Source organism: Dromiciops gliroides, chromosome 3 (assembly GCF_019393635.1).
Source record: "Dromiciops gliroides isolate mDroGli1 chromosome 3, mDroGli1.pri, whole genome shotgun sequence".
Lineage (NCBI taxonomy): Eukaryota > Metazoa > Chordata > Mammalia > Microbiotheria > Microbiotheriidae > Dromiciops > Dromiciops gliroides.
The window spans coordinates 87,461,399-87,486,170 of record NC_057863.1 but is presented as its reverse complement, the minus strand read 5'-3'; the positions used below and the strand labels follow the sequence as shown (position 1 = coordinate 87,486,170).

Sequence of the window (24,772 nt, the reverse complement as noted above, 5' to 3'; positions counted from 1 at the left end):
GTACTCAGAAAAGCCAAGCCAGTTTAGTGAAGAAACCCCACACCCTTGCTCCTGCAACTAAATAAATCCCCTTGCAAAGATTGTGTGCTGCTTAACTTTTTTTTTTTTTTTGGTGGCAAAGAATTAGAAATGGAAAGGATGACCATCATTTGGGGAATGACTGAACAAGCTGTGGTATATGATTGTAATGGGATACTACCTTACTCTGAGAAATGAAAAGCAGGATGCGTTCAGAAAAACCTGGGAAGACATATATGAGCTGACACAAAGTGAAGTGAGCAGAGCCCAGAGATCACTGTACACATCAGAAATATTGCTATGGGAGCAGATAGGTGGCACAGTGGATAAAGCACCAGCCCTAGATTCAGGAGGACCTGAGTTCAAATCCACTCCCAGATACTTAACATTTACCAGCTGTGTGACCCTGGACAAGTCACTTAACCCTCATTGCCCCGCAAAAAGAAAAAGAAAAAGAAATATTGCTATGAAGATCAACTGTGAAAACTTACTCTGATCAATACAACGACCCAAGACAATTCCCACCTACCCGTGATGAACAAGACTCTCCACTTCCGGAGAGAACTGATAAACTCTGAATACAGACAGAAGCATACTTTTTTTGTTTGTTTGTTTTTTTGCGGGGCAATGGGGGTTAAGTGACCTGCCCAGGGTCACACAACTAGTAAGTGTTCACCTAGCCGCCCCGGGAAGCATACTTTTTTCGCTTTATTTTTCTTGCTTTTAATTTTTGCAACATGGCTAACATGGAAATATTTTGCATGAGTGCGCACGAATAATTTGATATCAGATTGCTTGCTTTCTCAATGGGGAAGGGAGTGGCTGAAGGGAGGGAGAAAATTTGGAAGTTTTAACAGGAAGGTTAAAATATAATTTATTTCTTAAAAAAGAACAAAAATTGTATGCTGCTTCTACTTAACGAGCACTGACTCAACGTCTTTCTTAGTCAAAAGTGAGTTATGAAGGCGGAAAGTCGGAACATTTTTAAGCCCCCCAAGCCCTGGGCAGTGCCAGCCTCGGCACATCCCAAAACCGGGATGCTCCCGGAGTCACGTGAGGAAAGCTCTACGCGGCACGGCGAGCTAAGGCGAGGCTGGGTGGGGCGGGGTAATGGGAAGGGACCAGAGACACGCCCCCTAGGGGGCGGGGCTCCAAGTTGCGTTCTCCAGATCGTTGCTCTCTTCCCACGACTCGGACTTCGCGTCCCGAGAGGAGGGAAGCCGCTCCTAGGAGGCGACTAACTGATGGGGGATGGAAGGGGTAGCCCTGCCCTCGGCTAAGCCAGGCCCCGGAAATGAAGTCATTGGCGCTCCCTCTCGTTCTTTTTCGTCTTCCCCGAGGTTGGCCGATGACATCAGCGCGTCGGATCTCTTTCCCTTCTCACTCCCCCCGTCCCTAGTTCCGCTGGGGAAAACCGAAGAGGTTCCCGGGGCGCGACGAGGCGAGGAATGCAGCTGTGGTGGAATGCACAGCCCCGCCCCCTCCAGGTCCCGCCCCCTTTCGGCGGACGCAGCCTATGAGCGGTCTCGGCCTCGGGAAGCGTCTTTCTGTGTGGCGGGAGACCTTTCCCTGGGACGCGAGTCGGAGGTTCCAACCCAGCTAGGGCAGCTGCGCGCCGGCCCCGCCCCGCCCCGTGGCCCCGCCCCTCGGCCCCGCCTCTCTTCTCCCTCCACCTCTGCCGCCTCCCCCAGCCTCCTGCCGAGCTGCTGCTGCTGGCTGACACTCGGGGTTTCGGGCCGCCGGCCGGCCGGCGGCTGTAGTAGTAGTTGGAAGTACGCCTCGGAGACTCGGGGGCGTCGCAGGCCCCTCGGACCCCTGGGTGAGTGAGGGAGTGGAAAGCCAGGGAGGGGGAGGAGCAGGGGCGGGTCTCTGGGTGTTGTGGAGGACTAGGAAAGGGGAGGGGGGGGAGGACCCCAGGCCCGTGGGGGAGGGGAGAAGACCCCGGGGACCTTGGGGAAGGGGCGCCTCCAGGTTTGTGGGTTCTATGTTCTTGCATGCTGGGGGCAGCGGCGAGTCCTTGGTGACCGCCCTGAAGTTTGTCCCACTTTTGCAGTGGTTTGCTGGCGAGGACGAAATTTAAGGACACCCCCGACCCCCCCCCCAAAAAAAAAAAGACATCTCAGGTTTTCACAGGAGTCTTGCGCTGGGCCAGGTGTGCGCTTCCTGGCCGCCTACTTAGGTGGGCGCAGAGGCCCGGGAGGCACCCGGTGGAGAAAGTCACTTTTACTCCCTGGGGTGGATTGTTCCAACCAGTAAATTGTCCCCACCCAACCCAACCACAAGCGACGCCCCCCAAAATCTGTAAATTTTTTTAAAAGTGGGTTAGGAAACTCCAGGGTTTTATGCCTTTAGGTGATTTTCATATAAACATTATGTTTTCTAATAGTTGGGCGGTCAAGGGTATGAAAATGGAATTTTGCTATGACATAGTTGAAACTATGCCTTTGGTGCCAGTGTATTCATTCAGCGCCAGTTATGTGCTATGCACTGGATGAAAAGAAATGGGGAGGGACCTCCCCAAACCAGTCCCTGCCTTCAAGGACTCCACAGTCTAACGGGAGAGACCTACTGCAAACTATGTACAAATTAGATCTGTGCAGAATAAAATTGGAGATAATCTTAGAGGGAAGACACCGATCTGCCAAGGCTTCTTGTGGTCTGGTAGATTTCTACCTTGGGTTTTGTGGAGACAACATTTTGTGTCAGCTGTGACTTTTTCTGGTGTTTTTGTGCAATGGCCTACTTCTGTGGAATTTAAATCAGTGGGTTTTAAAAGTTTAGTGTTTACAGGTAAACCATCAAAATCTTATTCCAGATTTTCAGTAGATCAAGATTTTTTTTTTTAAAGTACAGCCTCTTCTTCTAAAGGAAACTTTTGGATATTTTTTCTTTTATAGATTTATTCAGATGTTGGAGTGACATTAATGAAGAGATGTTGGAGTAGGTGTGAATGTCGAGCTTATTGATATACCAGAAGACAGAGTCCATTTGTTTGGGTTCCTTATTTTTTCTCCTGCTGTTCTGATTGTTCTCCAATGTAAAACTAGAAAAACTTAGAAAATAAAAGGAAGATGTTATGATCTTGAGTTATCTTTTGAGGAAAAAAGTAAAGTGGCCAAGATAAAGCAGGCATGGCATCAAGAGAGAGGCTTTTTGAACTTTGGATGCTTTATTGTAACAAGGTAATTACTTTTCATTTTATTTATAAATGTAAACATATTTTGTGGTAGAATTGTATGATTGACTAGATCACTTCTGTGGTTCATGGAAATTAGTATTTATTCATAGTGATAACCAATTCTTTAAAAAAAAATTCAGGGGCAGCTAGGTGTAGTGAATAAAGCACTGGCCCTGGATTCAGTAGTACCTGAGTTCAAATCCTGCCTCAGACACTTGATACGTACTAGCTGTGTGACCCTGGGCAAGTCACTTAACCCCCATTGCCCTGCCCCCCCCCAAAAGAAAAAAATTCAGAGTGCATTCTAAATTTGTTTTCCATTTTTCTGGTTTGTACAATTTTTACTGTCTTCATTCTTACGAAGAAGCTATGATCTTTTAAAAATTTGCCATGTTATTAAGTGACCCTAAACAATCAAGGAAATCTACAAATTTAACCAAAAATAAGTTCATTTTTGTGTTTTTCCTTTTTTCCATCAGTGGGAGTAGGTAGATAAATATATGTATCTTTGTATGTATAGAAGGAGATATATTGCTGTAAGAAGTGGGATTCTTTATTCTGTCCTTTTAAAATCACTTAAGCTTTTTTCTTTCTCTCCTTGCATGTTTTTGAGTTTTTGTAATGGTAGTTTCTTTTAAAAAAGACATACAGAGATGAAATTATTTTAAAATAATCAAAATATGGATGTTATGATACTGCCAAAGGACACAGCAAAATATCCGTGGACACTAAGTTTAGTGTTCTTGAAGAAAGGTTAGTCAGATAAGTTCACTGGGTCTAGGTCTAGAGCTGGCAGGGACTTTAAAGGTTATCTATCCAACTTCCTTATGTTATAAATGAGATAACCGAGTTCCATAGAGGTTAAGTGACCTGCCCAAGGTCACACAGGTTGTGAGTGGGAGAGCTTAGGTTCAAACTCAGGTCCAGGTTCAAGGCTTTTGTTACATTACCAATTTTGCATCAGAGAATACAAATTAAATCTGAATGTCTAGTTTGTCTCTTCAGATTACTAAACTTTTATTAAAGAACAAATTATTCCTGTTATATTAATTCTGCTCATTTTTAACATTTAGTAGTAAATTTTAGTGATTCTTGGAATCTACTTTCACCTGCTGGTTCAGTTATTTGGGTTAGGAAAAAGAAATGCATTTTTGTTTGTTTACTATGTCATTTTACAAATAATTTTGTGCAACAACTGGAGAAGACAGGGATCTTTAAAAAAAAAGGTAATTCAATACATGATCTATTTTAGAAGCCAGGAACTGAGTAGCCTCTTTTTTATCTGCTAAATACTTACTGACCAGAAATTAATATATTTTTACTCTTCTTGGAAAACAGTTATTCACTTTCTAAAATACATTAAACAATATTTACACAATGACTACAGGAAACTTTGTTGCATTTTCTTGTTAATTAGTTCTGCCATTTCCAGGTCAAGTTCATATTTTATTTAGTGATACTGTGCTTATTGAAAAGGAAGTATTGTTTGTAAGCTGTAGTCTGAGTTTAATCCTTCCTAGTGATCTCATATATAAATTTCAATCCTTTACCTATTTTGAAAATGTTTATTTTACTTTGTGTAGTGAAGATAAATTAAACAAAAATATAATTGGTATCCGGATATAAAACCTGTTGAAGCAGTATTCTCAAAATGCTTATTTGTACAAGAAGCATAAGTTTATAGGCAGTTTAGGGTGAACTTTTATGCTTTTAAAGCAACATTCTAATCTTCTAAGCAGAGTATCTTCAAGAAAGATTACCTTTTCTGTATTAAATAGTTCAAAATAGGTGGTATTTAATTTTTTTAGCAAGGATTTAAAATCATTATGTCATATTTCATTTTTATATATATGAAACAGACAACATAATTTTTCTAAAAATAACAAATCAATCAGTAAACTTGCATCATTTATTTCACTTTTTCTCCAGAGCCAGCTTTATATAAGCCAGTTCTTCAACTTTCCCATTTTTGGAAGAGCTTTTGGACCATTCATTTATAACATCTTTCTGTGCATTGCTTTTCTTATTCCAGCAGTATTCTTTACCTGACCCTTTTTCCCCTTGAAGAATCTTCTAGACCACAAGAATGCTGAGAATCATTTTCTCCAAATATTCACCATAATCTCACCCCAAAGTCCTAAAAGATTTTCCTTGGCCTTCCTCCTGGGGCAGCTAGGTAGTGCAGTGGAGAGAGATGTAAGCCTAGAGTCATCAGGAAGACTAATCTTCCTGAATTCAAAACTGGCCTCCAACACTTACTAGTTGTGTGACCCTGGGCAAGTCACTTTACCCTGTTTACTTCAATTTCCTCATTTGTAAGATGAGCCGGAGAAGAAATGACAGACCACTCTAGTATCTTTGCCAAGAAAACCCCAAATTGGGTCATGAAGAGTCGGACATGACCGAACAACAACAGTAATAGGGCCTCCCTCCATGCCATGCAATTTCTTTTCACTTTTAAGATTATTTTTTCCTCATGTCTTTCCAGTGGTGGTGGTGGTGGTGGTGGTTGTTGTTATTCATAACCTTCAGGACCGAATTGTTTTGTCCTGTAAAGTACTATGTTCCTTATACCAATTTTTTGTTTTGTTTTGTTCTTGTTTTTGTTTTGTCTGGCAGTGAGGGTTAAGTGACTTGCTCAGGATCACACAAGTGTCAAGTGTCTGAGGCCTTATGTGAACTCAGGTTCTCCTGAATCCAGGGCCGGTGCTTTATCCACTGCGCCACCTAGCTGCCCCCCTTATACCACATTTTAAACAATTTTAGCATCAGAACTTCCAAGTAGGTAGAAAATATATGTAAAATTTTATGTAAATATCTAATCAAGAGGAAGAACCCTCAAATTTAAGAACATTGGAGAGGGTCTATTACATGATTGTTTTTAAAAGCCCTTAGGTTTAAAATGAAATGTCTTGTGATCACTTAAACCTAAGTAACATTAGTATTATATAATCTAGTTTAACACTAATAAAGATTTTTCTACACAAGATGAGGTTTTAAGAATTCTCAGTACACATTTTAAATAAAGTTAATGTTCTTTTTTGTTGTTGTTGTTGTTTTGTGGGGCAATGAGGGTTAAGTGACTTGCCCAGGGTCACACAGCTAGTAAGTGTCAAGTGTCTGAGGTTGGATTTGAACTCAGGTCCTCCTGAATCCAGGGCCAGTGCTTTATCCACTGTGCCACCTAGCTGCCCCCTTAAATGAAGTAAATGAAGGAAATGGAGATGCTATGGGTGAAGGGGAAAGTATTAGGCTTTGGAGTCCTTAAAACCAGTTTTCAGATCTTTCCTCTGACAGCTTCTGTGAAAGTTTCTTAACCTCAACATACATGCCTTAAGAAAATTGTTTTGATTTACCTACTCTATTATAACTTTGAATAAGCAGGTATCTTTATTCCAAAAAGTTGGGGAAAGAGTGGTAGTAGTTACTGCAGGATTGTCTTTTAAGTAATTTTAGGAATAATGATTATACAGTGAGTCTTCATCTATAGGTTTTAGGTTCAATGAAAGCTTAATTATTAATAATGTATCTGTACCGGGGCAGCTAGGTGTCACAGTGGATAGAGCATCGGCCCTGGATTCAGGAGGACCTGAGTTCAAATCCGGCCTCAGACACTTAACACTTACTAGCTTTGTGACTCTGGGCAAGTCACTTAACCCCAATTGCCTCACAAAAAAAAATAATAATAATGTATCTGTACCTTTTAATCTTTTCCCCCATTTTATCCAGGAATATCTTTAATTTCTCTAGCACCTCTCAAAGTGATTTCATTTGTATTATCTAATGCTACCACATCATTTTTAAGTGTGAGGAAAGTATTGTCTAAATTTTACAGATGAGAAAAGTAAGGTCCAGAGAAATTAATTATGTTGGCTAAGGTCACAGAGCAAGTTAATGGTAGAACTGGAAATAGAATTTGGGGTCTCAACACTTTGAGCCTATTTTTGTTTTTGTTTTTGTTTTTTGTTGGGTGATGAGGGTTAAGTGACTTGCTTAGGGTCACACAGCTAGTAAGTGTCAAGTGTCTGAGGTTGGCTTCGAACTCAGGTCCTCCTGAATCCAGGGCCAATGCTTTATCCATTTGCACCACCTAGCTGCCCCCTGAGCCTATTTTTCTTACTAGAGTACTATGACTTTGTAGAGTCTGTATTGTTTCCTGTCTATGTTCCAGTTATACTTTATTGCTATCATTAAAGTTACCACTTTAGTTACCTGTTTATTAAGATTACTTTGCACCTTTCCACTCATTTATCTACAGCTATATACATACACATACTCACATATGTATGTATATATGTATATCTAGGTGTGGTTGTATATATGTATTTATGCATATATGTGTATGTATATATTTATATCAATATATGAAGTATAATAAAAAAGAGGGAGTAAAAGCCAAGGGAAAAGTAAAAGATGATGGCAGATAGCATCAGAAATATCTTTGTTGTTTTGTGCCACAATTTGAAGAATACTAATTGAAGTAATGTAGGCTGAGTTATTTTAACTGTAGCAAAGTTTTTTTATCTTAGACCATTATTCAGAGATTACTGTTACCAAAACATTCTTACATGTCAAAAACATTAAACATTAATAAAAAGGTTTAAATAAGATTAATAAATTAATAAAAAGGTTTTTTTATTGAGATTTTAACTACATCTTGTCTGAGCTTTTGCAGCAATATGTAGACTGACTCAATATGTAAAGTCAAATTTTTTCAAAAAAGGTTTTTTAATAGATGACAGATGTATTATGTAATATTTTTAAAGGAGTTTTTCTAGTACCACTGTAGCTTTCTAAGAGAATGTGAATTAAAGTTTTGGCTATTTTAATTTAAGTAGTCCATTTTATGGGAAATATATGAGCATATATTTGGTATAGAAAATCACTAGACTAATCTGGCACTTTATTTAGGGGATTTGGCCTTTTGTTTTGATTACATTGTTTTCCTTTACAAGATCAGTAAATATTTTTTTTACAAATTGTGACCTCCCAATCCTTATCAAATACAATTTGATTTGCATACAACTTTATAGTATAACATCCAAATAATTCCAGGAGGCCAAAGTTTGTTGTATAAAGTAGAGTACATCTATACAGTAATTGCTTTTGCTTTTTCTTTTTCCTTCAACTGTTGCCTCAAAGTCCAAAGGACTGTTTGTATTATATATTCAGCCTCTTTTTAGGTATTAGTTAAGTCATTAAGGTCTATAAAAGAAAGTGGAATTCCCAGCTTTCTGATTGGGTTAAAGTCATGAGGAAGTACATTGGTCGAGTAATAAAAGATATTCTTATATTTAAAAAATTATCTTTTAAGGGGCAGCTAGGTGGCGCAGTGGATAGAGCCCTGGAGTCAGGAGGACCTGAGTTCAAATCCAGCCTTGGACACTTAACACTTACTAGCTGTGTGACCCTGGGCAAGTCACTTAACCCCAATTGCCTCACTAAAAAAAATAAAATAAAAATTATCTTTTAAACAAAATGTTCTCTATATAGGCAGTTAGAAAATGTTTGAGTGGACCCAAATACATGTTGTTAAAAATGTAGCTTGAAATTCATGGTTCTTTTTTTTAATCAGCTTAGTTTTTATGCTTGAAATAAGTAAAATTTTACTGCCAGATCTACTGCTAGTGAGCTATTGATTGGCTCCTATCAGTTAATCTTTATATATATCAGTTGTCTCATTTGTCAAATGGTAATAATATGACCTATTTAACATAAGAAAGTTGTAAAGATACAAATAGGTAATTAACATATACCATAGGAAATACTTATGTTAACACTATAAATTATTTTCCATGTATTTCTACAAAGGTTCCGCTTTTATACAACAGTGTATTATATACTTGTACAGTTATCTATACACTTACAGATAAAAATGAGGTGAGTGGGAATGTCTGTTCAATATTCACCAACTGCGTGAAAATTGCATCTATTACTGTCTTTTTTCAAATCTAGTGACTTAATAGTTTTCACTTGAGGCTAGTGAACTACTACAGTGAGCCAGCCACACTGGTTTTAAATTCCTAACAAAGTTTTTTTTTCTTTTTTGGAGCTGAGTGATGATCTACTTCCTGCTATTGCCCTTTGTTCTGTTAACTCTGGAGTAAGACTGAAAATAGATGTTTTTGCTGAGAACCCGAGAATAGACTTAGGTTTCAAAATTTTAAAAAATCCAATAGCTTTGTTTTATGTAGAAAATATAATTGGGAGATATTCTAGCTAGATGAAAAAGTCCAGCACCTCCTTCCTGTAAACAGAAAAGAAACCATTCATTCTAGAGCAGGAACATTTTTTTATGTCAGCTAGAGTAAGATTGGTTGTCTCATATGTGGGGCATTTAGAAGAGTAGGGATGAATACTGAATGATGATACTTTATTGAACAAATACTTAATGAATATTGTGTATGAGGTACTGTTAATTTAGGTAGTTTTGAACTAAACTCATGTGACTTTAATAATAATATCTTTTGGTTTAAGGTAATTGGAGGATTTAACTTTTTTTTTTAATAACCAGGAGAAGGAAAATTAAAAAAAAACCTTACAACAATAGCAACTAATTTCATGGTCCTTTCTGGAAAACAGATGAGATGAGATGAGAAATGAATGTTTTATAAGCCTGGATTCTGGATTTACAATTAGGCCAAATTTACAATTAGGCAACTGCTAAATAATGTTATATAAAGAGGTCTGAAATCTGCCCCATATTTTAAAAATATCGCCTGCAGTTTCATTATGAGAGAAAAATTATTTTAGTTCTTAAAAGGTTTTTCAGTCTTGGACAGTGCTCTGTTTAAAATCTGTTCACTTATTGGCGTAGGATTTCTTGGAAATTGTTTCTTTTATGAATGTGAAAAAGACTTAAATTCTTGGGACCAGAGTAGGGAGTGCTAGAAGGAGGGAGAGAGGGATTGAAAGGGAAGGTTGGAGGTCACAAAATAAATTTTACCCTGGCTGACTATATTTAGGATGATGTATCTAAACATCATCATCTGGTGCTCCCGAAAGACCTCTGAGAACAGCAATATTTTAATGTATTTCATTATTAAGATGATTTCATGGGAGTACATGGACCAGCATCACATAGGATAAGACTTAGATGGATTAGAAACTCTTTCAATGGAAGGATTTCTGACATCATAAGAATTTGAAGTACAATCACTACAAGGGAGGACAGGTTTATGGTTGATACTCATTCAACAAACCCTTGTTGATATTTATTAAGCCTATACAATGTATAGTGTACACTCTTTCCTCTCTTAGCTTCCCCATCCTCCTGGAAAATTTCTCCTCCCTTGTCTTTTGTTATACTGTTTTTAGGTTCTCTGCTTGTCTTTCTCCATTTTTTGCTTGTAAGTGTGAGCATCTTCCAAGGCTTTGTATTGGATTCTCTCCTCTCTCTAAACTCTGTCCCCTGGTGATTGTCAACTTTGTGCAAGTAATGCTTAGTTCTAAATAGTAAATTCTAATCTCTCTCGAACTCCAGTTCTATGTTTCCAACTACTTGTTAGCCATTTCCATTTGGATGTCCCATAGTTATTTCAAATTGAATATGTCCAAAATGTAACTCATTATATTTCCCATCTTTTAGACAAATTTCCCTGTTTCTGTTGGGGGTACTCCCCTCTCCTGTTGCCTATATTTACAACATTGGAGTCTTAATTGACTCCTCCCTGTCCCTCAATCTTTTTTTTTTTTTTTTGACAGGGCAATGGGGCTTAAGTGACTTGCCCAAGGTCACACAGCTAGTAAGTGTCAAATGTCTGAGGCCGGATTTGAACTCAGGAACTCCTGAATCCAGGGCTGCTGCTTTATCCACTGCGCCACCTAGCCGCCCCCCCCCAGTCTTAATAACCAATAAATTGTCAGGTTTTATTAATTTTACTTTCACAATATCTTTTGCTTTGGTCCTCTTTTCTCCACTCGTAGCCTCTGTGACTCTTGTAATAATCACTTATTGGTCTCTGCGCTTTCCAGTCTCTGTCCTCTTCAGTCCATTCTCTACGCAGCTGCCAAATTTATAGTCCTAAAACACAGATTCCTCAGTCTTTAAAGCCCTCTACAATGTGGCTCCCACTTTCTTTTCCAGGCTTATTGTAGCTTACTCCACTTCACATAACACACACTTTGTTCTAGTCAAGCTAGGCTTCTGGTTGGTCCCTATTCTGCTGCTTTCTTCCATGCTTTTGTATAAGTGGAATGTACTTCTCTTCCCCCAACCCTCACCTCCATGCAATGGAACCCTCCCCCCCCTCCAGTTTGCTTTAAAGCACAGCTCTGGAAGACTTTCCTAATCTCTCCCATCTAATTATTTGTTTGTTTTGGGTTTTTTTGTGGGGCAATGAGGGTTAAATGACTTGCCCAGGGTCACACAACTAGTGTCAAGTGTCTGAGGCTGGATTTGAACTCAGGTCCTCCTGAATCCAGGGCCAATGCTTTCTTTATCCACTGCGCCACCCAGCTGCCCCCTCTGCCATCTAATTATTAGCACTTTTCCTCTTGAAACACTTAGCATTTTCTGGTATTAAGGTAGGATGGTAGTGTAGTAGTTCAGTCATTTTTTCAGTCGTGTCCAACTCTTTGTGACCCATTTGGGGTTTTCCCTTGCCAGAGATACTGGAGTGGTTTGCCATTTCCTTTTCCAGCTCATTTTACAAATGAGGAAACTGAGGTAAACAGGGTTAAGTGATTTGTCACACAATTATAAGTGTCTGAGGCCAGATTTGAACTCAGGAAGATGAGTCTAGGTCTGATGCTATATCCACAGTGCCACCTAGCTGCCCAGCAGGATGGTGTGTGTGTGTGGGGTTGGGGGGGGGGTGGAACGTAGGGGCTATTGGTGGTGGGGCAGGGAAGTACCTGATTGAGGATCTCAAGGTGTGTGCTTGTTTGTTCTCACATCCTAATAGTTGTGTGACTGCAAAAGTCAGACTAGCTCCTCATTTGTAATATGGAAATGATAAAGTGGAGATAATAATACCTGCCCTAGGAACAAATGATAGAATGCATATGAAAATGCTTTAAACACTCTGCAACACTGTATGGATTTAAATGAATTTATTATAGTGCCAGGCAAACTAATGTTATCTCATTAGAACACTATTCCAATGGTTCTAGATTCTAGATCTAGAACTATATTAAATAGGACTTAGATTCTGAGTTAGATGTTTGCATTTGGTTTTCCATTGTCCTTAATTGTTAAAGATGTTATGAAATTCGTTGCTTTTAGAATTAAGATCAACTTCCTATAATACTGAAGTAGTTAAACTGGTTCATCTGCTACTTAAATCTGCACCTTGACTGAGCAATGGACTTTGACTTTTCCAGAGGCTAATGTAAAACTTCTGGTAACAACACATTTAATTTTAGGAGGAAATAAATCTAAATCTGGTTCAGACAACATGAGTAAATTAGGATTGTTTGGAGTGGCACTTAGTCTTTTAAGGTTGAAATAGTTTGACGAGATGTCCTTTGCTGTTCCTGTCAGAGATGAAATACTGGGATGGAGCAACCACTGGTCTGCCCACTGTTGTATTAGCTTATGGTCCTAATTTTATTATTAACTTCAGTGCAAAATATAATCTCTTCTTAAAATACAATTTTGGATTGAACAAATATCAATCAGGAGAAACATCCTTCAGATGTACATTTGGATATAATAATTCTATGTTAAAATAAAATAGTTTAAGGTAAGGAAACTTTCCCTAGGGAACAGTTTTCCACCATAAAGTGGATGGGAAGCTCAGAGACAATCAAATGCTCATGTTATTTTTTTAAACTTGAGAAACCCTATTCTAAATTACTAAAAGACATTAAAATTATTTCTCAAAGGAGATTTGACTGAAGAAAGAATAAAATAGGAAGGGTGCTCTGGACTCAGTCCTAGCTACACTGTTCTATCTAAATTTGTGTATTTGAACCATAATGAATGTGAGGTTTTCAAAGCAAACATAGTCTGCCCCTGATAGGATCATGTTGCTGGGTTTGTAGACAAGCATGTAATTTAGCCAGTATATAATTTTTTTTTTAACATTAAAGATTTGAATTAAACTTGGAGAGGTACAGCCTAAATTTTTTTCCAATAGCCTGTAGTGAATTTGTAGGGTTTTTTGGTATAGTTTTAATTTTTTGATAGGATTGTCATTCAAAACCCCAAATGTATAACGTTTCCAGTGTGTGGAATTCATACATTTTCCTAGCAAAAATAAGTGCTAACTAATAAAATTAATGGCAGTTTCAGAAAATTAGAAAAAATGTCATTAGACTTTCATTTTCTATTTAATTAAGGTAATTTAAAGGATGAGATTAAACTTCTCAATCTTAATGCTTTAGAAAATGATTTGTAGTGGGTTTTGGTTTTTTTTTTTTTTCCATTTCAAATAGGCCTATTTATTGTTTGGTTAGGATTTCATCAGTATAGTGAAGTCTTAGTGTAGCAACTACCTGAAACACTGAGAAGTACCCGTCATCACACACCTAGTGGGTTCCAGAAGTAGTAATTCTAAAACCCGGGTTGTCACTTCTAGGCCACACCCCTGTCCTCCATGCCATTATTGCTTCTTGGCCTTGTTTAATAGTATTTCATAAATGTGGCCACCAAAACCTACTCTGGTGCCTCATTCTAGTATGGAGGTGACCCTGGGTTGTTGATGGCCAAGTCAGCAGAAGGTAAGCTTTGCCAAATCCACCAAGCTGGAAGGAAGAGCTTTAAGTATAGGCATAGTATTGGCTTGGTGTATCCTTTGTCTCAGGACTGGCCTAATTAGGTTTTGTGAAGTTCATGACCAAATAGCCTGAAGTGTGATAAATTTTTTGCCAACTTATAAAATGAGATGTGATGTTTCAATGGAAAGTGTTATTAGTAACAGTTATAGATTCTTGAAGTTTTGGACTATATTATAAAGACATATGAAGTATCAATGTGGCATATCATTCTAGTTCTGGTGTTTAATGTCTATAAATAAATGCATGCTGAATTTATTTTTCTTTTATGACAGGGTTTCTAAGCCTGGAATTTATGAGGTCTGGAAAAATTCCAAGGTCCATGAATTTATTTATTTAGAAAATATTTTGATAGCTACATGTTAGTATAATTGGTTTCCTATGGATCTGTGGTGTGTAAAACTATATGTGGTTGCCTTATTTTTGTCCCAAGTTTGGGAAAAATTAGCTGGGGTTCCTAATATAGTTGTTACTTATAAATTAGAAGCTTTAGTCCCAGTTTGGGAGCGTGAAGCATTTATTAAAGTATATTAAATATTAGTAAAGAGAGAACACCTGGGTCAGAAAGTTAAGAAAAGGCCTATCTGGTCTAGAGGAGAGAATAGAGCTCAGCGTGGCCTTCTAGCCTAGAGGAGAATAGAGCTCAGCCTGGCCTGCTTCTTCCTCCAAGTCCTCTGCCACCAAGAGCACCTCCAAGAGAGTCTAACTGAGAGTAACTGAGTGTGGAAGCCTTTTCTGGGTCTGGAGGAGAGGTGGTCCTTACACCCTGCTTCAAGCTAATTGGCTAGCATCAACCAAATCCATTGGTTCACTGGACTTGAGGGTGGTCCCATGTTGAGGAGTTCACACCCTCTGAGAACACACCCTCTTGAGGGCCAGATAGGTGTGGTTTAATTGAATTAACTTTAAGTGAGTTAATCATTGAAGTCAATCCAATCAATCTTAATCTAATCAATGGGAGGTGGGGCCTTTGGGCAGTCCCAAAACCCTATTATTTTCTCATAGATCTTATGTCTTATTTGTACATTTAGAAACATTATTTTGAGGTGTCCATAGACTTCACCAGCCTGTCAAAGGGGTTGCCATGACACAAATAAAGATTAACCTCTGTCCTGTTTAGAATTATTTCAATTCAGAAAGTATCTGAATGCAGCTGTGTGTTGATTTGGCATTTGCTAATACTTTACCTTAAATTTATTTTCAAAAGGAGGTTATTTTGGGGCAGCTAGGTGGCACAGTGGATAAAGCACTGTCCCTGGATTCAGGAGTACCTGAGTTCAAATCCGGCCTCAGACACTTAACACTTACTAGCTGTGTGACCCTGGGCAAGTCACTTAACCCCAATTGCCTTACCGAAAAAAAAAAAAAAACAACAACAACAACAACAAAAAAAGGAGGTTATTCACTTGTCATAAAAACATGTAGTCTAGGCATTTTACTTGATGCACAAGATATAGGTCTCTCTTTGAGGCCTCCTGATTTAACCGTTTTCTTTTTTCTATTTGTATTTTTTTTAAATCATAAAAGTATTTTATTATTTTCTAGTTAAATGTAGAGATAGTTTTTAACATTTGTTTTTATAAGATTTCTAGTTTCAAATTTTTCTCCCTCCTTCCCCTCCCTACCCCCTCCCCAAGACAGCAAGCAATATGATATAGGTTATATATGTACAATCACATTAAACATTTTTCTGTGTTACTCATGCTATGAAAGCATTAGAGCAAAAGGAAAAAACCTCAAAAAGAAAAACCAAAAAAAAATTGAAATAGTATAGTTCACTGATTTAACTTAATTGACAGTTTTTTATGACTTAAAACAGGAGCTCTTTATTAAAATGAATATTTTAGTTCAACTTAAAAATTTATATAGTAACACTTTTATTTCAAGTAATATAACCTAAAATTGAAACTTTAAAAAGCATTAAACACCTACGCAAAATTGGGCACTTTTTAAACTTAGCTTTAACTCATTTTAAAAAATTCAGTTTATTGCAAACTGAATATTGTACTTAGACTAAATTAGAATGATTGATTTATTGATTGATTGCTTACCCTCATGTGAAAACCTCATGGCTTTGGAGCCTCAGGCTAGCCCAGATTTTGGGGTGCTCAGGGTTCTTATCTTGTTGTTGGTTGAGATTTTTTGCTTAGCAAATCTTTTCTATGATTGTTCTCATTCGTAGCCTACTTTTGAAGTTTTTTTCAGAATTACTTGATTCACCTCTTCCTGGCCAGCAGATATAGCCTCTTTTCCTCATGAAAGAAAAAGTCAGATTCACCCCTACCAAATAAATATGTTGTTTCTTCAGAGAATAGTGACCCCCCTTCCCTGCAAATGATTTTTTGTCTACTCTTTTTGTTTTTCCCTTTTGCCAGGTTTTTCCTAAAGAAGCTGCTAACATAATTTGCATACAGTATTCCTATAATAGCCTGGCTATTGGCAATGACTTGAAATAGTGGTCTTCATGGTTCATAAAAAAAAAAGTCTTCAGAAACCATTTTCTTAAGTTCTCAGTAACTTAAAGTGTCAAAGTTTGAAAACTAAATTGAATGAGGTTTTAGGTAGTTTCATCATAACCTGCCCTGCAGGCATTGTGAGAGATAGAGAAAAGTGTGCACTTAACCTTCTTTGAGTCTGATTACATCTTCCTGGTCTCATTTTGTACTCTCACGTTGGTGTTATTCATAAAATCAGGGGATTTGGGGTTAGAATGGGACCTGGTCATCCAAGCCAACACCATCAGTTTGTAGATATGGGAACAGAAGCCTGGGCGGGTGAATTACTTTGTTCTGTGCTGCCTAGGTGGTTAGTGGTGGAGCCAGTCCTGGAACCCAGGAAGCCAGGCTCCTGCTACAGTATTATTTCTTATATATTGTACTGCCTTCTTGTGATGTTTTGTATTGTTTTTAGGGTATTTCATATATGTATTAAGACTTTAAATTCTTCATGTATACACAAGAGTGTTTCTTACAGTGTTAACAAATTGTAGGTGTTCAGTAATTTAATTCAGTGAAACATTTATTAAGGACCTCATATGTTAGGAGAAAACCAAGGCAATATGTAAGCATATGTTGATAGTATGTTATACACTGTACATAAGAACTGTGGAAATTCAGAGTAAGAAGGAATAATAACTTTTTTGCAGATATCACAGTCTTTGATTCAGAACATCAAATATCTGGTACTACCAATGTTCTGAAAAAGGCATGTATTATTTGCAAATGGGCTCACAAATCTTGCCCAGTTAATGAGATATGTTTATTAATGTAATTAGGAAATTGGGTACAGAAGACCCAGAAGCAATAGAACATAGTAATACAATGATTGATAAACCCAGGGATGCTATCTGTTGAGATGAGAACTCAATCTCAATCTCTCTCTCTCTCTCTCTCTCTCTCTCTCTCTCTCTCTCTCTCACACACACACACACACATTCACAACTAGGGATAGGAGAGGTTTTAACCAAAGAAGGAATAAAGATAATCACAGTAGAAAAAAATGGATAGTTTCAATTATATAAAATTGAAACAGTTGTATAAATAACTCATGTATAAGCAAAATCAATGCAGTTAGAATTAATATAATTTTATTTATTTTGTATATTGCTGTTACAATGTACAACTTTTTTTTAGTTCTGCATTTTATATCAGTTTATATGTCTTCCCAGGTTTTTTTTTTTTTTCTGAAACTATCCCCTTCATCATTTAAAAAAAAAATTATTTTTGGTTCCAAATTCTCACCCTCCCTATACTCTCTCCCTACCCATTGAGAAGGCAAGAAATAGGATACCTGTTTTCCACCATTTCTTATAGCACAATAATATGCTATCACATTCAACTTTATCAGAGAAACTTGCTGTAAAATTTCCCCCAAGTTCCTGCTTTTCTTCTAATTTAAGCTGAATTGGGTTTGTGTGTGAGCAAAACCTTTTTGATTTTATGTAATCAAAATTACTCATTTTACTTCCTGCAAACCTTTTATCTCTAGTTTGGTGATGAACCCCTTCGTCATCCATAGATCTGACAAATGACTTTTAACCTGTTCCCCTAACATCATGTATTATTTTTAGAAAAGGTTTTATCTTTTACTTGCACTGCCCTATTTTACTTTCTTCATTAAATTTAAGAAATATTTGTAAAAGACTGTGCTCGATACAAGGAATACAAATCTAGTTGAGACCTCCATAGAAAAAGCATGGTATAAATCAAAAGAGCACTGGATTTAGAGTAAGAGGACATGGGTTCAAATCCTATTTTGTTACTTTTTAACTGTGTGACCTTGGGCAAGTAATTTGTCCTTTCTAGGCCTAAGTTTCTTCATCTGTAAAAGGAGGGAGTTGATTCTTACAGTTCTATTTATATTATCCTATGGATCTAGGATTTTCTTCACCTTCACCTATCATCAGAGTTCTATCTTAATTCCATTATTTTATTTTGTCTCTTTATTTATCTTCTTAAAAGGTGACATGTTCCCTAGCAATACAATTATATTTTGGAACCTTGTGTCTTATAGTTTAGTTCTGTATAAATCTACTTTTATGAATTACCTTCTTTCCTTCTTACAGGTCTTTATTGTCTCTATGACTCCTGTGCCAGTGAACCTTAAAAGGTTATATAAATGTGAAATTATTATTATTATTATTGACATTATGGAACATTCTGCCTTAACTCCAGTGATTTTGTCATCTTGTCATCACCCCCTAGTGTTCCACTTCCTTGTTTACAAACACTGAAATTCCTTTATTGGAGCACAGTATTTTATCCTTCCATCTTTTCTTAAGCCTTTCAGCCCATCACCCTGTCCTTCATCCTCACTGGCCTCCATTTCCTTCATCCCCGGTTCTTTCCCAGGCCATTGTTACCTCTCGACATCCTCTTCCCTTTCCTATCTTGACCTTTTGGTGAACCAGCTCAGTCATCCCCCTCTTCTGATGGATATTCTCTCCTCTGAGTTTTCATGGAATTTTTCTCTCTTCTATCTGACAGCCACTCCCTGATCTCTGCTGGATCTTCATCTATGTCATGCCACCATCAGTATCCCCCAAAGCTCTATGCTGACCACTTTTCTATTTTAACTCCATATTCTCACTTAGTGATCTCATCATATTCCATCAATTCAAGTTCTTTTGTGGGGGGCAGGGAAATGAGGGTTAAGTGACTTGCCCAGGGTCATACAGCTAGTGTCAAATGGCTGAGGCTGGATTTGAACTCAGGGCCTCCTGAATCCAGGGCTGGTGCTTTATCCACTGCGCCACCTAGCTGCCCCGATTCAACTTCTTTTTAATGGGAATTAATATTCAGGTCTAAGGTCTCAGACCTGGGAAAGACATCTTAAAAAGGCCAAGGTCTCCCACTGCATCTGGGGCCATTTCCAGTTGTCCTAATCTATATCTTGCCACTGAACCCAGATGGCTCTGGAAGAGAGAGTTAGGCTGGTGAGTTTGTACAACCATGCCTCATTTAAATCCAATTGACTGTAAGACATGACATCACCTCCTAATGCCATGGTCCTCTTCAAGAATGGAGGATAAACAACAACATCGGATGGATTCAAGTTGCATCTCTCTGAAGATGATGTCCAGATCTAAACATATATCTTTAGTTTCTCTCCTGAACCTCACTCCCACATCATGAACTTCCTGTTGGGCATATGCCATTTGTACCTCAAATTCAACATTTCTAAAACAAAACTTTATCTTCTCTCCCACCCCCCAAGCTGCTCCATTTGCATATTTCCCCTTTTCTGTTGAAGGCATATTGGTGTAAACACCAACCAGCCTCTTAATTACCCAGGCTCAAAAGCTGTGTTATTCTTTTTTAAAAAAATTTTAAAATTTTTTTTAGTGAGGCAATTGGGGTTAAATGACTTGCCCAGGGTCACACAGCTAGTAAGTGTTAAGTGTCTGAGGCCGGATTTGAACCCAGGTACTCCTGACTCCAGGGCCGGTGCTCTATCTACTGCGCCACCTAGCTGCCCCAGCTGTGTTATTCTTAATCCCTCACTTTCATTGCATATATTCATTCTGTTGCCAAATCTTGTCGTTTCTACCTATACAGTATTTCTAATATATGTTTCCTCTCCACTCATACAGCTGTCACCTTAATTCAGGCCTCCTAATTGTAATAGCCTCCTGATTGGTCTTCCTGCCTTAGATCTCTCCTGATTCCATCTTCCACTTAGTTGCCAAGGTGATTTTTCTAAAGCATAGGTCTGATAATATTTCTCCCCCTTTTCCTATGAATTCCAGTGGTTCCCTGTTATCTTTAGGATCAAATATAAAAATTTCTGTTTGGCATTTAAAGATATTTATGACCTGGGTCCTTCCTACCTTTTTTGTCTTCTTATCCTGTCCCCCATCCCTAGAATCAACTCCTTCCTTACCTTTATCTCTTAGTTTACCTGGCTTCCTTCAAGACTCAGATTAAATCCCAACGTCTGCTGGAGATCTTCCCCCCTGCCCCCCAGCTGTTAGTGCAACAAACCAAATCCACACATTGGTTGCGTCTGAAAATGTATGTTTCATTCTGCACTTCCAATCCAACACTTCTTTGTTAGTTACCATCTGCCTACACTGTATGTGTCTTCTATGTACCTGGTTATTTTGATCTTGCTTCCCCTCATCAGAATGTAGGATCCTTGAGAATGGGACCTGTTTTTGCCCTTTTTTGTATCTCCAGTGTTTTGCACAGTGCCTGGCCACTAGTAAGTGCTCTGTAAATGATTGTTGACTGATGAACTGTTAAATTTGATGTGTCAGTAGATAACTAAATAGATAAGAGGCAGATTAGAGAGGCAGTCCTAGAGCTTGGGAAAGAGATGATGAAAGAATTTTGTCATAAAGGTTTTTTTGTACCGTACATGACAAAACTTGTAGCATTAACTGCTTGAGCCAATTTTTATAGCCTCTCATCTATAATTACTTTTCAAAGTTATAGCTTAGAGCTGTTCTTTTTGATTCAGTCTTTGTGTGGTAAAATTGGCAGGAGAATTAAAAGATCCTTGTGTTTCCTACTGTGCTGACTTTTTATTATTATTCATATCTCTCTTTGGCCTCACTATTTTATAAAGCTTTAAAATATTGACAAGCTTTAAACCTCATAATTCTTGTTAGTAAAAGTAGATATTCAAAATATGTTGTCCAGTCCAATTGAAACTATTTAGCTACTTTAAGCAGTCTTTTTTCGAAGAGGTATATCGGTATTTTCCAAGCTCTGATGCTGTCAGCTTGCTACTTAAAATTTTAGCTGCTCTGGGTTAACCATTCATATAACAAAGAGATTTTCTATCAGGCCCTCAGTCATTCCGATACATAGCTTATTGTCTGAGTGATAGTGAATTTTTAAGTCTCCAGGTCTTTTAATTACCTTTTTTTTTGGGTGGGGCAATGAGGGTTAAATGACTTGCCTAAGGTCACACAGCTAGTAAGTGTCTGAGGCCGGATTTGAACTCAGGTCCTCCTGAATCCAGGGCTGGTGCTTTATCCACTGCACCACCTAGCTGCCCCCACTTCTAATTACTTCTAATTGATATTCGGTTTTTTTTTGAGTGAGAAAATGTCATAATTTGGGAATTATTTTGGGAGCATCAAATAATGTGATGTTCTTCATATCTGTGATTATTCAAGAGAGGTCTGATAATCTCTAAAGGGAAAACTAATCTTTGTCCTGACCATCACAATCACAAAACTTTTCTTAAATGTTTGCTATGTGCTAGGCCCTGGAGATATTAAGACAAAAGTGGAACAGTTCATGCTCTCAAGAAATTCATGTTTCATTTGGGGAGATGACTTGATATGTGGGTATGTACAAAGTAGATCCAAAGTAATTTCAAAGACGGATAACGCTTTATGTTTTTAAGGGCTAAAATTCTAGCTAAACTGTCTAAAATATCTAATGAGTGGTCGCCAATAAATTATAAGCTTTAGCAAGAGTTAGACTTTTAAGCATTTATTAAGGAGAATAAGAATTTGGTAAAGAGAGAGAGAAAGGCCTACATTCATCTGTCTATTAAAGGGAGAGCACATTTCTAGCTCCCTTCTCCACCAGCGTCCTCAGGAAAAAGCCCTGGTCAGAGCGCCAGGCTCTTCTTTCTTCCCCCCACCAGCCAACATCACTTCCTGACACCAAAGAAAAGCTGCATGGCCTTGCCCTCAAAGACCTTCCTTTCATGGCGGAGTTTTTCTACAGTAAGTCTCCAGCAGGTGGCGTCATTCCAGTTGTTACAATGTAGAACATTGTGCTTGAACTCAGTCTTTTTTTTTTAATTAATAAAGTATTTTATTTTTTTCCCATTACAAGTAAAGATAGTTCTCAACTTTTGTTTATACAAGCTTTCCAATTTCAGATTTTTCTCCCTCCCCCCCCTCCCTCCCCACTCCCCTAGACAGCAGGTAATCTGATATAGGTTTTATTTTTATTTACATATATATATATATATATATATATATATATATATATATATATATATATATATATATACACACACACACATAATAACATTAAACATATTTCTGCATTAGTCATGTTATAAGAGAAAAAATCAGAGCAATGACGAAAAACCTCAAAATAGAAAAACATCAGCACCAAAAACAAAAGAAATAGTATGGTTCATTCAGCATCTACTCCACAGTTCTTTTTTTTTTTTTCCCCTGGATTTGGAGATCCTCTTCTATCATGAGTTCCCTGGAACTCTTCTGTACCATTGCATTGGTGAGAAGAATATAGTCCATCACAGTAGATCAACACTCAATGTTGATGATACTGTGTACAATGTTCTTCTGTTGAACTCAGTCTTAATGGGGACTAGAGAGTCTTAAAAAGTTTAGGTGAGGATGAAATACATCCCAGTCATGGACAGAGGGACAGAGGGAATGTTGTATGTGAGCAAGAACAAGAAAACCAGTTTGATTGGACTATAGAGTAAGTGATGGGGAGTAATGTGTTATAAGACTGAAAAGGTAGGTTGGGGCAAGGTTGTGAAGGGCTTCAGATGTCAAATAGAGGAGTTTATCTTTTATACTAGAAATAATGGGGAGCCCTTGGAGTCTGGATTATATATTGGGGTGGTCAAACCTGTACTTGAGGATAATTACTTTGGTGGCTTTGTGGAAGATGAATTGTAGTGGCAAGAGATGAGGCTATTGCAATAGTCCAGACGAGAGGTGATGAGGCTCTAAACTAGACAGTGGCCATGTGAGTGAAGAGAAGGGGACATATACTGATGTTGTGAATATCTAATTCCAAGACCAGCCTATTAAATACATAATTTCATCCTTCTGGGATGGGCATGGCTGGTGACCTACGACTGGATCCATAAATGAATAGGAGGAAGAAGGTAAGTTGTATTGCATTTGGTAAATCATTCAGTAATTTCAACACCTTCAATTTGCTCCCCAGCACAAGAGCCTATCTTTTTTTTCTTTTCTTTTCTTTTTTTTTTGTTGAAGAAATGCTGTTTTATTCACTGATTCAATTTGACAGGCATATTTTAAGCATTTGCCTTTGTGCTGAGCACTATGCTGAGGATTTAGAGACAAAAATTAAATAAATCATGCCCTCAAGGGACCTTACATTGCCTTAATATTGTTTTGGCAGTTTTAATTCAGAAAACATTTATTGACCTGCTAAGGTTGGGTCTGTGACCTTCATTTTGGGTTGGCAGGTGCTTCTTCTATTGCTGGCACCACAGGGAGCATCTTCCCCTTTCCTTCCCTGTCCCTGGCCCAGTAGCTGAGGTAAAGATGAATAACTCAGAGGAAGTATCTTATGCTTCTGTGAGTTTGTAACAATGAATTCTTCTCTGAGGTGTAAATACTTTGTACTTTATTCTTTTTATATTCTATATTTACATATCCTTTTTTGTATTTGTCTCCCCTATTAGAATGTAGGTTCCTTTAGAATGGGGATTGTTAAATTTTTTGTATCCATAGTGCCTAGCATAATGCTTGGTACATAGTAGCAGCTTAATAAATACTTGCTGACTGATTCGTCTGTCATAATTTTTGTTACATAGTCAATATTTTGCAGATGCCGATTGGTAGCACTAGGTGCCTATATTATTAACAATAGAGAAGAAAAAACTAAATGAGTTTAGTCTAACCTTAAGAAAAGAAGTGGAAAAAAAAGAAAAGAAGTGAAGGAATAGCTTTTATTGTCAGGATTCAGAAGAAGACAGAATGTACACACATTTTGCAGACTTCCAAGTGTTATTGGTTATTTTTTTCTTTATGAACTCTTTGAATTCTTTTTTGGTTTTTAAGAGTTCATCTTTTGTCTTCAAAGTGAATATTTAAGTTTGCTCGTAAGTTGATTCTAAAACTAAAGCCCACTTTTTAAACATCTATGCAATAATCTAAGCTTTTCAGGTTTTTGTTTGTTTGGTTTTTTTTTTTTGCTTATGTGGAAAAATGTAGTGAGATGATGCTTTTTCTGGCAGTTTGAAGAATTTCTTTCTTGCTGTAGTTTTGAAGTTTGATATGTATGGTTCAGTTACAGTAAATTTTAGGTTTCTCTTTGCTGAAGTTCTGTGGATTCTTTTCATTTGTAGGGTTTCAAATGTTCTTAGTTCTTCTGGGAAGTTGTGTTGAACAACTTCAAATATGAGTAGATTTTTTTTTCTTTTGTGTTATAAGACACCACTTATTTTGAGGTTCATCTTCCTAGATATATGCATTTTTTTCCTGCATGGCTTCCAAATATTTTCAGTTATTTTGTAAGCTCTCTTCCCACTCCATTTTTTTTTTTTTTTGGTGAGGCATTTGGGGTTAAGCGACTTGCCCAGGGTCACACAGCCCGTAAGTGTCAAATGTCTGAGGCCAGATTTGAATTCAGGTCTTCCTGAATCCAGGCCGGTGCTCTA

The 24,772-nt window shown here is 37.7% G+C and overlaps 1 protein-coding gene across 1 annotated transcript in view; it reads left to right on the top strand.

Annotated features, from left to right (window-relative positions):
- Window positions 1–1,704: 1,704 nt before the first annotated feature.
- NBEAL1 (neurobeachin like 1) overlaps window positions 1,705–24,772 on the top strand; it is a 177,966-nt gene continuing 154,898 nt past the window's right edge. The window contains 2 exon segments of the mRNA XM_043997392.1: window positions 1,705–1,837; window positions 2,916–3,200. Coding sequence (XP_043853327.1) covers window positions 3,150–3,200 — 51 coding nt within the window. The 5' untranslated portion in view covers window positions 1,705–1,837; window positions 2,916–3,149.